Below are 16,993 nucleotides of genomic sequence, written 5' to 3' on the forward strand. Positions count from 1 at the left end.
CACCAACCTGAGGAGTCTTGGCTCGGTAGCCAGAGGTCAGCCTTGTTGGTCTGGGGCTACAGTCCCACTCAGAGAGGTTCATATGGGGGTACAGTCCACATTTCTTTCTTGGCAGAGGACAAGATGTTTCTCCTTTAAGTGAGACTTTATGTGAAGATACTATCACTCAGGCCTGGTCCAAGTCAGTCTGGATGGGTGGACACAGGAGCCAAAGAAGGAAACGCAAGGAAACACATCCCTCAGACCGACATGGTGGCAACAGCCCTCTCATAAATGCGCTCCAAGATGCAGTGGATGCTGGCAAAGCCTGGCCGGTCAGCAGGCAGCTTGCTCCAGCAGAGGCGCATTAGGTTGTAGAGCTCCAGGGGACAATTGTCTGGGCAGGAGAGGACGTTCCCATCCCTCACATAGTAGATGACCTCTTCATGAGCCATCCCATAGTAGGGCTGCATGCCATAGGAGAAGATCTCCCACAGCACCACCCCATAGGCCCACACATCAGACTCTGTGGTGTAACGGTTGTAGAAAATGGACTCAGGGGGCATCCAACGGATGGGGATGGCATCATTCTCATTCGCTTTGTAATAGTCAGCTGAATACATGTTCCTTGAGAGACCAAAATCAGCAATTTTGACCACCATGTTCTCCCCCACCAGGCAGTTCCTGGTGGCCAAATCCCGATGGACAAACTTGCGCTCAGAGAGGTATGCCATGCCAGCAGCAACCTGCTTGGCAATGCAGAGCTGGCTGGTGCAGCACAGTTCCAGTGGGTTAGGGAGGCGAATGCTTGTGTCCAAGCTATTGTGTGCCAGGCTGCAGAGACTGCGGGGCGAGCGGTCACGCAGGTACTCATTTAGATCCCCATAGGCCATGTACTCAAACAGCAGACACATTGGTTTCCCAACAGCACACACACCTGAAAAAGGATAGATGCACCACGTAAGTCATTGCAGTAGCAAAGAGTTCTGCTGTGCAAAACCCAAAAAAAATCCAAAAACGCTTGCACAAAAGGGAGACTTTCAACAAATAAATGAAGGGCCAGAGAGAAAGGTAAACCATGCAAACACCATCAGGTTTGCAGGCATCCATCACGCATGCCAGGTCTTTGAAACTCCTTCACCAGAGATCTAATGCTGAGCTCTGTGGGAGCTGGTAACAAAGTGTGCAGTTGCCTGATTTGCCTGGACATCCCAGAAAAAATATACGCTTTTGGAACTATGTTTACTGAAGAGCCCAATCCTGCTTAATTTGGCATTAACAGAAGTATTGCCTCTTCACAAGTGCAAGTGCAAGGGCATAGTTTCAAGAAGTGGCCTTTATTGTTCTGATCATGCCAGTTTTTAATTCCTTTATTGGTTGCAATTATTGTACTAATACTAATATTGATGTAGGGACTATACAAATGCAGGAAGACTCCAGAAGTAATCACAAGGGTCATGTTCAAGGGTTCAAAGGGATACTAGAAATGCAAAGAAACTCCCACTACAGCCTCTTCTGGATTTTTGTTTTGTTTTAAACAGCTCATGCAAAAAAAATGTTGGTTGCAGAAATTACTTTTGGCATGAGAGATACTTAGAAATGAAAGAAAGACAAAGTAAAAACAGGCGCTAGAAAGGACACATTTACCATATCTGAAAGATGCAGAATCTAGTCCCACTGAAGGGTACATGCTTGTCTCTACATCATCTTTATTGGTGGGCCAGCCTCAGTACAGGACCACACTCTCACGAACCTTACTGAGCATACAGTCATATAGTAACAGTATTTGTGTGCCTATCATTAAATTGCCAACCAGAAAAAGCCAACATTTAAAAGGTATGTGTTTTGCTTTCTTAGGGCCATCATTTAGCAACTGGTGATCCAAGTTATTGTGAAATGTGGAATTTTTGTTGATGACCTAACATTTGAATCTTTGAAGAAAAACAGATAGCTGTTTCCAGTGTGATAAAATCAGGATCTGACAACATTGTGAGAGATTTATTGTCTAAGCTGTCTTCAACAATATGTCTGTTTTCTCCACACCCCACGATGTGAAACTAGTTTGTTCCTGTACCTTTGTCCTTTCCTGACCTAAAATGTGTTGACAATAAACACAATGTTTATTTGAGTTTGGAGCATTTCCTGCTTTTCTTTTCTGTAGCCAAAGTTCTTGTATCACCCCAGCTTTCCCAAACTCTGGTTTATCTGTCTCAAAATTTCGTGGAGCTTCCTACTGACATAAATGGAGATCTCAGCGGTCTGTTCAGAGGGATCAGATCTGCATACAACTTAGAGCAGGATTGCTAGTGGCTAGCAGCATCTACTTCAAACAAAAAATGACAATTTACTGAAGAAAAATTTGGTCAGCAGCTTCCTTCACATAAGAATGCCCTATTAGCCAAGCTGCAGCATCAAGACTTTCTAAAAAACCCAATAAAGCAGGGTTTCCTTTCAGCTGAAAAGGGAAGGAAAAGACCATTTTTGTGGTTATCTTTTTTTTATTCATCTGTTTAATTTTGGTTTTTTAATGCTGGTGAGTATTCAGACATCACAATGGTAAGTGGGACCCATAAAACTAACAAGACTTGTGCCTGGTTTTTTGAGTGCTCACAAAATAAATCACAGCTCCAGGAAGTTCATGTCTTCCCTGCAAGACATCTGTGTCTATGTTATTAAACTGGAAACAGAGCTAGGCAGCAAGATGGCCAGCGATATTCAATTCATCATAGGGAGAGTTTAATATTATCATCCTCTTAAGGCAACAGCATCAGACCTATATTTTGAAATTTGTTCTGGCGGACAGTTTAGCAGAGCATGCAGTGGCACACAGAAAAGCTAACAACTTTGCAGGAGGAATCTTCTCTTGCAAAAGAGACCAGCATTGTCGTTTGCATTAAATGCCAGTCATCTGCACCCCCAACAAGCCCATAGCAGATTTGCAGAAGGTGGTACTCTGTACATTGGTGACTCACTGAGATACCTAAAAGCTTGACGATATTTGGATTGTCGAACTCTGCCATGAGGGCTGCTTCCCTCTGAAAGTCAGCCTGCATATCTGCAGATGCTTCCTCCTTCAGCATTTTCACTGCCACCATTGTGAAAGGCTCATATGGCAGCAGCCCTGGGGCCCTGCAAGGAGAGAGAAGAAAGTATCAATGATGAGTGCACGCACACTAAAAGCAGGTTCTATCTCTGATGGAAAAGGATAGGCTAACAGAAAGAAAGGGGGAAAAAAAGGAGGGGTTGGGAAAAGAGGTGGAAAGCCCAGCACCAACTGAAGGGATGTTAAAGACCGTCTTCACCTCTTGAGCATGTCTGCGTTGCATAGTACAAAGACATTTCATTTGGTTCAGGAGAGACTAAATCTATGTTAGGGTTTTCTTGGTCATTCCTCTTTCTGCTTACAGACTCAATACCATGGCTGATAAAGACTTAAGTAACAGGCTGGTAAGCAAGAAACTCCGCCTGGGCTGGAGGTCACATCTGAAACTTCATGAAGGACAGGATGGACTCTTCAGTCTAAACAGTTCACTTGTGGGTGATAATGACTGAGCTTACCAGAGTTAAAAATAAACCTATTTTATATGAAATTGATAAAAGGGTCTCCCTTCCCATACCTGGCACAGTGGTGGCTTTGGTACATCTGGCTACTGTTAGAGAGAAAGTAACAATTACAGTGTGTTCCCCAGGTTTTGTAAGGAAAATAGCCTTTTGTCACTGTAGTCTGTGTGTGTGGCATGTGCATGCACCCGTATTCAACAAGTTGTAAACCTATTAGCTAATTTCAACTGAATTTAATGTGGTATAGCTGAGACCTAGAAAACAGTTATACTCCTGCAAGTTTTGTGAAATACATGACAGGACAGAAGGGAAAAAGCATACCTGTGTCCTGTCTGAAGAATGAGGTAATGTGCAAATACACACATTTTGACACCAGTGCATCTTCAGCTAGACCTTATAGATAAAAATCCATAGGAAACAGAACTTCCTGACTTAGAGCAATCACAGACTCATTTTATTTTTTTATCCACAGGTCACTGTGTCCCTAACAAATTTAATTAGATGAGCTTGCCAGAGATTATGGGGTAGCTGTTGCCAAAGAAGAGTAACTTTCTACTTTCAAACGTGCATTAAACCTCAGATGCACATTTTGTTGCCCAAGAAAATTCTTGCCAGGGGCCCTGCAGCTAAAACACACTCCTTACAGGTAGCCAGCCTGAGCCCACAGAGAGTGGTGTCCATTTATGTGTTGTGTTATTACACCAGCCTGGCCTGCCCTTCCATTGCACAAATGCCAGGTTATTTTACTGCTTAGTAGCCCCAAGAGGAGGCTCTGATTTCCAAAGCAAACTTCCAGTTTCCTTGTCATCTACTTCAGACATATGGCAGTTGCAACAGTTGCACTTAGATGCTGTAAATGTCAAATGTCAGTGGATGGCAGGGTGCCCATCGAGAAAGGAATTTCACAGGTGGCCAGATCACAGCTGAGACACCCAGGCCAAGAGGTCTGGCACGCCAGAGCTGAGTATCAGACTCCGCATTTGTCTGCTACTGCCTCCATTACTGCAAAATATCTTTCTTTTTTCCTTTGTGCTGGCAGCAGTTTCCAGTCCAGTAGGAGGCGAGAGGTACCAGCACCTATCAACTGCCGTCTAATCTCAACACTAAAGTCAGCAGCAGCAGCCCGAAGAAACTACACGAGAATTTAAAAGTAAAAATAGGAGGGCCTTTATCTCTTCCAAACAACCCATAGATTACCTCTCATCACAGACTAGTAAACCCAATGCAGTGCTAAAGCAGGGACAGGAAGAGGTTTGTCTTGCATCTTTTGGAGAGATAAACTCCACCTCAGGCTGATCTACACTGAACCATCTAACTTCACTGAATCCTGTAATGTAAACTAACCTAAATGTAACCAAGTGAGATTAAGATGCATGAAGTCTTTTAATGAGACTTCAGGCAACAGCAAGAAATTTCACCCTTAGTAACGCACATGCTAATTCAACCCAGTTCTTCACAGACCTGGGAAACTCACACTGATCTGGAACACAGAGAGAGACTGTCTGAAGTCTTGGCAAACAGCTATCAAAGTTGACTCCTTGGTGCCCAAAAGACTATCTTTGCACAAACAAATAGGGACACATCTGTAGAGTAGCAATGAGAAGCTGCTGCCTCTGAACCAGAAGAATTGAGGCGTGGGCCAGAACATAGAGTGTTTTCTTGAAAAACAGGTTAATTGTCTTCTAGAACTGCAAAGCATCAAAAGAAATTACCTTAGGTTTCTTCTCTAGAGGTTAATCAAATGCTGAGGAGAAATGTCCACTGTTTGCACACAGGATGAACACCAGCACTTCTTGCCTGCCTCACCACCAATAGATTTGTGCATCAGTGGCAGCATTTGGCTTTTAGCTACCTGCCATTCAAAGAGCTAAGCAGCAGTGCAGTTAGAAATTTCGCCCCCAAGCCTACCTATAGAGAATGTCTGATTTAAGTTTCCAGTCAGGTTTTCTTTCCAGAGTAGTAACTATGAAAAAATTAGGAGCAATTTGAACCTGTATTTGAGATTGTGTCTTGCCCCCATCTTCCTCAGCATCATAGCTGGCTAACTTCTATTAGGTCATTAAATGATGCAATTAATTTCTACAGAGTCTGGTGAAAACCTACCTTTACCCTATTCTTTGGATAAAGTTGTATGTGGGCAGGAGAATGCTCTGAATCACTAGGGGCTCTTTTTGTCTTGGCTTCTTTGTGGGGGAGGATTGGGTTTTTTGAGTTAACATCCTGTGCTGGCTTTGGTTAGGTCAGAGCTAAATTTCTTCACAGTGGCTAGTATGGGGCTGGGTTTTGGATTTGTGCTGAATACAGGGTTGATAATATGGAGAAGGTTTTGTTATTGCTGAGCACACCTCACACAGAGCCAAGGTCTTTACTGCACTCTGTACTGCCACGCTGGCAAGGAAGTTGGGGGTGCATGGGAGACTGGGAGGAGACACAACTGGGACAGGTGACCCAAACTGACAAAAGGGATATTCCATACCATATTGGACATCATGCTCAGTGTATAAGGTGGGAGGAAGAAGGAGGAAGGGGCAACATCTGGAGTGATGGCGTTTGTCTTCCCTAGGAACTGTTCCATGTGATGGGGCCCTGCTCCCCTGGAGATGACTCAACACAACTTGCCCATGGGAAGCAGTAAATTAATTTTGTGTTTTGCTTTGTTTGTGTGTGTGACTTTCCCTATTAAACTGTCTTCATCTCAACCCATGAGTTTTCTAGTTTTTAGCCTTCTCGGCCCCATCCCATTGGTGGGAGAGTGAACGAGCAGTTGTGTGGGGCTTAGCTGCTGGCTGAGGTTAAACCATGACACGTCCACACTGTTTTCGAGCTGTATTTGAGACAGCAGGTCAAAGAAACCCCTTTTGAAAATGTGGGCGCATGAGTCTCTGTCAGAGAAACTCCAGCCTTAAGAACAGCCTTATCTCTTGCAGAAACAACAAGCCGTGCCTTTGCAGTGGAGGTCTACTGGCACACTAGCAAAGACTCCACATCCAGGCTTTTAGGCAACCCTGGCCTTCAGGTTTAGCCTAGACCACACAGCTCCAGTTTTGAGAGAAAACCTTCTTGTTGTTCTGCATTGAACTGCATGGAGCTGGTGCTCTGGTGGCTCATGGGGCTAGAGTGGTCCTCCCAGGGGCAAAGCCGGCCACTGGGATCCAGCTGGAACAGACATGAGCCAGGTCCTGAATTCTGTTTTAAGCACGGTTACTTCCTCACCCTTTCCACTGCAAAGCTGCCCCTGGTGAAGACAGCGGCCTTTAAGGAGAAGCTAGTAAATGATAGCCAGACACTTCCTGTCCTAACATGTTGCTTGACCCAGGAGTGAGTAAACACTGAATCACAGCAAGCCAACTGGCAAAGGCGTCACTGGCACTGTGCACAGAGCTGTGTTTACAGGAGAGGGAGAAACATGAGAGCAAGAGAAGTAAGAGGATTGCTAAACTTAGTTTGAGACGTCCATTTAGCATACATAGAAAAGTACATTTTATCCATCTGAGATGGGAAAGCAACGATTTGAGTTGTGGTAGCTTCAGTAACCAGGAGGGATACACAGCTGGTGCTACTGAATCAGCAGTCTGCGCTGATTTGCCAGTAGTGCACAGAAATGCCAGTGGTTTATTCCAAGAAATTATAATAATTATAAGGAATTATAATGCCTTGGAGGGATTTTTGATAGAGATATTAATAAAAATAAGGAAGTCACTCAGAAGCATAGTTGTCTGGCTCCTTCCTGGAGCCACAGAAGGCAGGCATTTCTCAGGGCATGGTACTTTCCACTTTGCAAATGCTGGCTAAGAAGATGTGATGGGTTTTTTTTCTCCCTCATCTCTTTTTCTCTCAGCTTTCACTGACAATAGCAAAAAGGTTTAATTAAAGGAAATTGCAGCACTGGAGTAGATGAAATCCTCATAAAAGATCTTTACACCACTTTAGTATTCGCTTAATGCAGTGCTTTAGCAACCTTTGAATGCCCTTTGAGAGATCCTTAATGTCCGTGAGAGTCATTTCCAGCTCCGAGGAGAGCAGCACTTAGATTATATTAAAGCTTCCAGTGCAGGACCAAAGCAGCACTTGGCAGGAAGAACGCCTGCCCTGCTTGTGCACCACAGCATGGTGAAGACTCCTTCCACATGAACAGGAAGAGGGTGCACCACAGGGCATCTCGAGCGCTGTGCTGAGCCTGGGACAAGAGCTGCCCTCTGCCCCTGCACCGGCTGGTGTCCAGTGCCCCAAGCACAGCTGTTGTGTAGTTTCTACAGCTTTGTTCTTGTTTCAAGCTCAGATGCGTTTGGCCATCCAGGCTAACAATCAATCACAAGCTAAGCATCTGTGACTTTCCCGCTGTGTGCCCTTTAAATTTTGTTATTTTTAGCTCTCTCTGTATTAAAGAAAAGTATGCCTGCATTTCTTCCATTAGAAATAATTTATCCCTTCATGAGAAAACAAAAATCTGTCACAGCTATTGAAACTGTTTCCCAGCTGTAACGCATTTAACATGCACGTAACTCATTTCCTAGTAGATACATCAACAGCATAACTCTAAACATTAAATATATCTGCATTGTGACAGCTTTCTGCAAGGAGAATCCTTTGTCTTTGAAGTCAACAGAAGCAGTTTCACCAGGCAGATCTTGGCCCATGGTAGGGCTCTAATATTTCCCTGGGTTTTTTGGGGCCATCATACACTACTCCAGATACAGCTACAAAATCAGCCATGTCCTATACTTGTTAACTGTAAAGGACAAAGAAAACTCTCCTGAGTAGACATGGAACTGTACAGTCTGTACACTTTCTTTCAGGAATTTGAAGATGGGATTTTACAAGGAAACCAGTACTGTCCAAATACTGTCCTGCAGAAATTATGGATTCCATCAAGTCTAGCAAGACACCTTCCATCCACCTCAGCCTAGGAAGGACTGGGTTCATCTTTGGGTTTGTCAGTCAAGGATTTTTCACACTTGAAAAGGTGAATGATCTCAGCTCCCAGGAGATTTAACAGAACTGGGATCTCATCTAATACTTTAAATTTAAAACAGGCAACAATGGCAGCAGATTAGAAGAATTAAAAGTAAGTAACTAAAGGGGACACTGCAGAAGCCTAGAAAATAAAGGGGCTAATGTGTGTCTGAAACACTGACAGCCAGACACCTGTGGAGCCAACCAAGGATTGTTGTGGCTGGAGAAAGGGGCCATATGAAAGAAGGGCAGCACTTTTCTGGGACAAATGTCCTTGTTCTGGCTTCTGGAGATAAGCACAACACAGTACAGTGCAGGCACAGGAATGGGGCTAAGAAGGCATGGACTGTAGAAGGGAATCAAAAGTACCCAAGACCCCCAAAGTCCTCCAACTTATTTCCAGAAAGGTCTAGAAGAACAAACTGTGCATGCTAATGCGTTTGCATAGAGAGCCAAAAACTTAACTCCAGGGCCAGGAAAATCTATCCAAATGCACCCCTACAAGGCTTGAGCACACATGCATCCCAGAACCCTAGACATCCCATCAGCTAGACTGACACAAGATCCTGGATTGATCTTTCTTTCCTCCTTTCTTTCTCTCTTCCTCCCTTATCCCATCTCTCTCTCTCCCTTCCCTTTCACACTACCACTTTATGCAAAACCCACTGCCATGTGCTCATATAGGAGGTCAGGGACTATAACATAACAATTTCCATGCCAGGTGTGTAATTTATTAACAAAACTTTGTAAGGTTTTGCAGATCCTCTGGCTTTTGTTATTCCTTTCCACAATGAGCATCTATGAATCTCGGGTGGTCCCTTCCCCTTAAGGGTGGGACGCCACAGACATACACACAAAAGAATTGTTGGCCTAAGCATGGTGGGGGTTTAGGGGAATTTTGATTTGGTTTGGTTTTGTCACTGAATCAAATTGAAACCAGGTCAGGATTGAACTGTAGCATGACATATTGCCCTCTGTGGTAATTACTGGCTAATGTTGGTGTTATAATGGAGGACACCACACACTGACAGTTCACAAATACTGGGAAGTGCAAGAATTTCACAATGGGTCACATGTCACAGGCAATACTCTTGGCAAAAACAGTGATGATAAATTTAGCTAAACTTTTACACCAGACTCTGGTGTGTGAATAAGGCATTACATCTACTAGAGAGAAGACCAAGACAGTCATTTGTGACAAAAGTTTAACAAATATCAACAGATAGCAGTGGACAACAGAAACAATTATTCAAGTCTGAGTGTACCATTTGGTACACATGCATCTGATCTCATATAGAGTAAATGAATGAATGAAAGAATGATTAATTTTCCAGTCCCTGTTTTTCACAGGTAGCTCCAGATAGAGGACTCACACAGAGACTGCTTACCTGGCTTGGAAGACTCTCCCAAATGCTCCTTCCCCAATATCTCTCACATATTCAATATTGTTCCTGGGATACTCAAGGCTAAGCAACTTTGGATTGAGGAGAAGAGGCATGCGCTGGTACATTGGGTTGGGGTGCAGCCGGTCCAGAAGTAGTTCAGAGGGCAGAGTGGTGAGCGTTGGTGTCTCTGACTCCCTGAAACAATGGAGTGGTTTTCTGTCAGTTGGTACAGAGCCATCAGCCAGGAGGTAATTACCTACCTCCCCTCATGGCCTTATTTCTTCCAGAATGGAAAAGAAAGGTGCAGCAGGGCTATTGAAAGAGCCTTGCATCAAGGTGTCATGCCATGTCCCCAGTCACCAGGCCATCTTCTGCTCTGGCACAGGAGCTCGCCAGAAATTGCCCTGGGCTGCCACAGGCAGAGGGAGGGCTGCTTCTCACTACCAGGTGTTCACAGGCCTATGCTCTCAGAAATATGCAAGCCCCCTTTCAAAGCATCAGTTCTTGGATAGAATTAAGTCCCAAGCTTTACCTTTTTTTGTTTTTCCACTGCTTTCGACGACGGCAGCAAACCAAGGTGACAATGCCAAAAATCACAACCAGAGCAAAGATGGAGATGATCGATATGATAACAGTCATGGAGTATGTAGGGGAAAAGGGAGGAGGAGGATGGAGATTTAGAGTCTCCCCGTTTGGTTTGCCTGTTCCTAGTGATAACAATGCTGTAATGCAAAGAAAATCAGAAGGTTATGCCTCTGCTAGTTTATAGATCTTTCACTAAGAAGAATTTATGGAATCAGCCTGATGTCCTGGGTATTACTGACAGATACAACTACATGACCACATGAGAGGACCATACTTGGGAAGCCTGGTTTGAAGGAAGAAAAACCTTCTTTTTTTTTGCCAAAAGTGAAAATCCCAAGCCTGGTAAAGACCAAGACAGAGTTCCCATTATGCTGGGAACACAGTTTTGGTATGGAATATGCAAGATGGGAGATGACATCTGATGGTCTCAAAAGTACTCAAATATAGTAATATCTGCTGGGAAAGATAAGTGGTCTACAATGTGGGCTGCAATGTATCATGTGTCCTAAAAGGAATCTGCAGAGAGGGTGTAAGTCCAGGTTAAGTACACAGTGGTACTTTCCTGAAATATCCCCTTGCCTCCAACAATTTGCATCTCGGTGTCTTTATGGGGCAAATACAGAAAACTAGTGTAAACCACACTTGGCTATATCATTAGAGAAACAAAAATCATGTAACTACCTGCTGAGTACTTTCTGAGACATTCTAGAAAATGCTACTCTGTACATGCAATGATTGAGAACAGAAAGAGATTTAAACTCTTCTTTTTAAGGCCAGCTAAACCAAAAATTAGTTGTGTTCACTTATGCCCATGTAACTCCTGTTCTCTGTGCAAGAACTGTCTTATTTCCAAGCACTGAGATCCACAAACTGTGAATCTTGGATGAAATACCTTTCAAAAATTGCTCTGTTCTTTGAACAAGAAGTGACAAATACTTATTTTCAGCATGACAGAGCCAAGATGTTTCCATCTTTTTCAGTCTTTTCTTTAGTTAAAATTCTTTTTTATTATTGAAAAAATAAAGAAAGAGCCAAAGAAAAACAACTTTGGAAAATTGACTGAAACCCTACCTTCAAAACACAGAGTGATATTTTTCAGAATACCATAGGAAATTTTATTTCATACTTTGGCATTTATGTAATCTAGGGCAAGGTGCTCAATTTGCCTATTTTCATGTTACCCTCTGTAAGGTGCACATTACACTTTCTGGTTAAGGATGCTGAGTGAATCTGTAAGAGGACTAGATGAATCCAGAAGGCAGAACAGATCGGTGTACTCAGGACGCAAATACCTTGCACGGCCCAAAAAACCCCACAGTGGCAGAAATCATAAATTACAGTTGCCTACCTTCTCCACAGGGAGACACACTGCAGTATTCCCAGGTCACAGCTGGATCTTTTGTGTAGCACCAAGGACGTTCTTTCTCACCTCCTGGATTGCGGCAATAATTTTCAGCATCAGACAGCTCAGGAAAAACCTGAGGAGTCCTCCTGTGCAAGTGGGGAGCCTTGGGAGAGGAAGAAAATTGGATTAGTGTTTCAGGATAGTTTTTCCTGCTGTTATTAGCAAAACAAAATGAAACAAAACAAAGGAGTGAAGAAAGGCAGAGCCTTTCTTGAAACAGTAGCCTGCCAGAATGACAGAGAATACATCTTGCCACAGGAAGGGGAATATGCAGATTGAAATAAGAAGCACTTGTGAAACACTGGTGAACTCAAGAATTAAGGCAACCTGTTGCCTGCCCAGCCCTTCCACTGTGACTAGGCTGCCTGGGTCTCAGAAATTCTTTGGAAAAACACAGCTCTCTGTTTGGCAGGTCTCACACTGATGCGCACCTGGTCGCTCCACTTCTGGCAAGGAATGCCAGAGGCTGTGACGTTGGCTGAGCCCTGGTAAAACTGGCCATTGGCACTGTAGCAAGTCCCTGGGAGGGAAAAAAACCAACATGGCGTCAAGACATCTTAGACTATGTCCTGCAGCAAGGGCTCACAAGAATAAATTTCATATCATTACATGAGCGCATGTAGAAATTAGCAACAGACCTGAAGCATTTAAAAGGACAGGACAACTGAAGACAGGGCACTGCTTAGCCTCCTGTTCACGCTTTAATTTCTGAGCTCAATACATAAGATCAAATCTGGCAGAACTCCAAAAAGGGAACTGAAGCTCTTTCAGACTGGAAAAACAGTCCATGAGCCTGTGATGGTTGAGCTGCAGCTACCTAGTTCATACCACTTCCGTGCAGAACATGAAGAGCATGAACCCGCTGATAGCAAAGCGAGGCAGAAAGCATATTGCAGCACTGGTTCCATGATTCACAGCCTGCACTCTTACAGGGGCACTAATAGGAAGACATCCATGTTCCTTGGGTAGGTACTCCTTCTGTAAAGTGCCTGTCCTGTCTGAATATTTGGAAACAGCCTGTGTTTTCCAGCATGTGTGGAAACCATAAACTGAAGGCAGCTATGATCTGAAGGAAGAATATCAGCATAAAACAATGTTCTTTATAATTTTCCATACATAAGGCTTGCTGAAGCTGCAGAAAAATAAATCAGAAAATCTTGAGAGGATTTTACTATAGCAATATGCATAAATGTAGACATCACGTGTCCTCATAGAAGAGTTTAATGTACGCTGGCATAATCTAGGACGCAGGATGACAGCAAAGGTGATACAGCCTTACCCACTTTAACACAGGCTAGCTAATCTTTCATAAACTTGGCTGAGCAGGGGCTAACATTCTGGTTGATGGCATGCATTATGATCGACTCCATTATTAACCTCATTAGATAAACTAACCAGCCAGCAAATAGTGTTTTCATAATTTTATTTTCTATTATGTTCATAAACTTGCAGCTCAAAACCAAAAAAAAATAAAAAAGGAGGAAACCTGATGTGTTCTAAAATAATTACTTTTAAGCAAATATTTTTCAGTGTCATGAAAGCTTTGTATAACTTTTAATCCAAATTTGAGAAAAGGCTATGTGTTTTAATTTATCTTCACAGATTATCCTGTTTTTCCTGTAGGAGGACTACAGTCAGTGCACCATGATTACTATTTTATCTTTTCTTCTTGAATTAGCCACTGCACTTCGGGATTGCAGTTATATTTCTTCATAGATCCTTGGCTTTCTGAGGTTTCACCAGGCAGCAGGCACTAGACAAGTAGGTAGAAACACCACCATGAAAGTGTTTGCTCCAGGTGAGTGAGCTTAAACAAAGGCCCAAGGCCCCTCAGTATGGAAATGAGCATGGACTTCATGAGAACACAAATTAAAATACTCTAACTTGGTTTCTTTGACTGATGTGTAAATACCATTTACGGCTCACATCTGCAATAAGCTAGTAGCCCTTACTTGACAAGGACCTGTAGCTCTGTAGAGGTGTAAAATCTTGCTAAGCTGCCCTAGTACACGTGCCAGAGCCCAGCATTTTACATGTCTCACATTCAAAGGAAAGGAAAGCAATGACTGACATGTGACTCATGACTTAGTCAGTCATGAACATGAAAAAGACTTCTGCACAGATCTGAAAAATGTCAGTCTGGCAGCCGAGAGAAACAACAGCTTTAGGGGCAACAGCAACACTAAGGAAGCCCTCCTGAGTTCTTAGTACTGTGGAAAATGCAAATGCTTTCACAGATGGTCTTGCTAAAATGAGGACAGAGGGTATAATATAGGTGGTCTATCTGGACTTTAATGAATAATTTGATGGCAAGCTAGAAGACAGTTCAGTTCATGCTCCCCACACCTTTATGTAAGTAACAGGGGCCCTAAAGTAAAAAAGAGAGGTCAATATCACTAAAATGTTCTGTTATGTTCTCCTGATTCATGACAGAATATTGCACATCTGTACAATGCTACTTTGGGAAAATCCTATGATAGCTAACAAAAAAGTCATACATTTACAGATGAGACAGAGGGCATGTCCTGAACCTGAAAACACCACTCATTCGCTGTTATCCATCTCTTGTGTTCTTTTCCCCAGGGAGATGATGACTGTAAGCATTGGGCAGTGATGCTGGAGTGTCCAGAGGGTGCTGAAATTCTTGTCTCCCAAGTATGCATCACCAGGTACGTGGAACTTGGATGGCCAGGTGTAGCCAAGGTCTTCACATGAAAGAATATTGCCCAAAAATTTTTCTTGCCTTTTTACAAATAATTTTCTCTCTCCATGCAGAAGGTGCCTGTCACTGCCAAGACTGCACACCTTGATGGCTTAGAAACATGCCAGGAGAGATTGTTCCTTTTTCCAATAGGGCAAGCAGTGGCTGAGCTTGAAGCTGCAGTTGCATGTCAGTGTAAAAGCTGGATATGCATGTTTCAGCCATGACCAGCAGCAGGCCAAGAGGCTGACAGAAATCATAGCAGCACTGCAGGGAATGTCTGGGTCTCACCATTGGTCATAGGCATCACTTGAGAAACCGCAAGACTTTAGAGATGATTTAAGAAGAGTACGGGGAACTTCTGGGTAATAATGTCTTGCAAGGACAGCCTGACATAGGTGTCCATGTCAGTAACAGCACATAAGACCGGGATGAGCTCAGTAGCAGTATCAGAATTACCAAATATAGGTAAAGCAGTACTAGAAGCAAAGTGTAGAAAGAAAGGGAAACAGCTGGAGGGGAGGGTACAACCTAAAATCACCATGACTTTCTCACAATCTTTGAAAGCTACCAGTTGATGATCTCCCCAAGCTCTGAAGAGCTGGAAATGTGTTTCCCCATGCCTTGGATGTAGAAACTCAGGCATTCCCAAATCCAGCCAGCCAGGACCAGAGAAAAACACAAAAATATTGTGCAAACTGCATCTTCAACAAAGAATTTCATGCCCATCTCTAAAAACATAGACCCTGGAGCAGTCTACTTACTGGTTATATTCTCCTTCTTAAAATCTGCAAAAAGACAAGACAAGACGTAAGGAGGGACTGTCCAGGATGTGATATAACCTGTGTGCTTGCTTAGAAACATTACATGAAAAGGTTTCACCCCTAACAGTGCTTAAGCAACTTGTCTCTTTGCAATGGCACCTCAATGGCAATTTTGCTGTCATTAAGACTGGTTTTTGAGATTGCTATGGCCTTCTCAATAGAGTCATGCTTTTTTTACTTGAGGGATTTTTCCCACACCCAAGTCGAATGAGGCAGGCAAATAGCCAATGCAGCTGTCACAGTTCAATGCACAGGCATTGACAGGATGGTACCCACCATCAGCTTTTACTTAGTTGTGAGTTATGGATTGCATCCTTCCCCCCTCCCTTACCAAGAACACAGTTCTCTGGACAATGGACAGGTGTGCCACCTTACCAAAGAAAGGGATGCGGGTGCAGGAGCTGGGATCCTGGTGCAGGCTGGGCAGCCTGTTGCATTCAGGAAGTGTGAGCAGCATCAGCTCTGGTCTGTAAATTCCCTTATGAGAGTCTTCCTCCATTGAAAGCCATTCCTTAAAGCAGTAGAGATCCTTTACAGCAAGGCAATTCTCTCTGCATTATTTAGCAAAAAAACAGTGAAATACACATACAGTCAACGTCTTGATAACAACGGCTGCACTAAGCAGTGGTGTGCAGGAGTTATGAAGGCTGACAGACATTAACAGATTGGCGCTTAATCCATAAGGAAACTATGAAACTATGAAATGAAACATAAGGAAACTATGAAACTATGAAATGTAACAGCTTTCCTTAGGAAACACACAAAGCTACATTTTTAATGATGCAGGTTATGCTCATTTTTAATGATGCAGGTTATGCTCAAAACACAACACACATCACAGTCTGTGAGTTCATTCCCATCTTTTCCTACAGATTTTTTCATATTTCCTACTAATAAACATCATAGAATCATTAAATTGTTCAGGTGGAAAGAGAATACAGAGATCTAATTCCAGAGCTCCTATCATAGGCAGGGACACCTTCCACTAGACCAGGTTGCTCCGAGCCCCATTCAGCCTTGCCTTGGACACTTCCCGGGATGAGGCATCCCTGACATCTCTGGGCAACATGTGCTGGTGCCTCATCACTCTCACAGTAAAGAATTTCTTCCTTATATCTAATCTAAAAATACTGGCTTTTTGTTTGAAGACATTCCACCTTGACTTGTCATTACACACTATTGAAAAGAGTCTCTCTCTCATGATTTGAGTTAGCATTTTTCAGTAGATTCTAAAAATCTCACCTGCTTCACTAAATTGTACATAAAAGTGTCATCTTTAAAAGAGGTGATCTGCAATTCTTAATATTCTTAAATGAACTATTTGCCTGTACTTTAAATCTTACAGAATCATTCAACCAATTTTCTTCATTTCTCCACAGACGTTTTTTTTATCTGTCAGCTGTGTGAAGCAGAAGCTTTACAGTCCCTGGTAAAAAAGAGACCTACTTGTCTCTCACCTAATGTATTACCTCCATAACAATGTGAAACATTCTCTGACAAGTGTTTTGGATTTTTAAATGAGCCTTCGAGGAGAAACTGATTGTGAAGAAGGGCAAGGCAGAAATACTTGCTCAAAAAAGGGAAGGGAAGGGAAGGGAAG

General features: G+C 43.1%; 1 protein-coding gene across 1 annotated transcript; it reads right to left on the reverse strand.

The window, feature by feature from the left end:
* Window positions 1–239: 239 nt before the first annotated feature.
* LOC103811084 (muscle, skeletal receptor tyrosine protein kinase) lies at window positions 240–15,944 on the reverse strand (the record flags this gene model as incomplete). The annotated part of the gene is made up of 8 exons (XM_009084034.1): window positions 240–916; window positions 2,960–3,108; window positions 9,882–10,073; window positions 10,411–10,600; window positions 11,812–11,971; window positions 12,300–12,388; window positions 15,334–15,357; window positions 15,769–15,944. Coding segments are annotated over 8 exons (1,657 nt in total), but the record flags the coding sequence as incomplete, so codon positions are not given.
* Window positions 15,945–16,993: the final 1,049 nt, after the last annotated feature.

The sequence above is a fragment of the Acanthisitta chloris genome, unplaced genomic scaffold (genome assembly GCF_000695815.1).
Source record: "Acanthisitta chloris isolate BGI_N310 unplaced genomic scaffold, ASM69581v1 scaffold20150, whole genome shotgun sequence".
NCBI lineage: Eukaryota > Metazoa > Chordata > Aves > Passeriformes > Acanthisittidae > Acanthisitta > Acanthisitta chloris.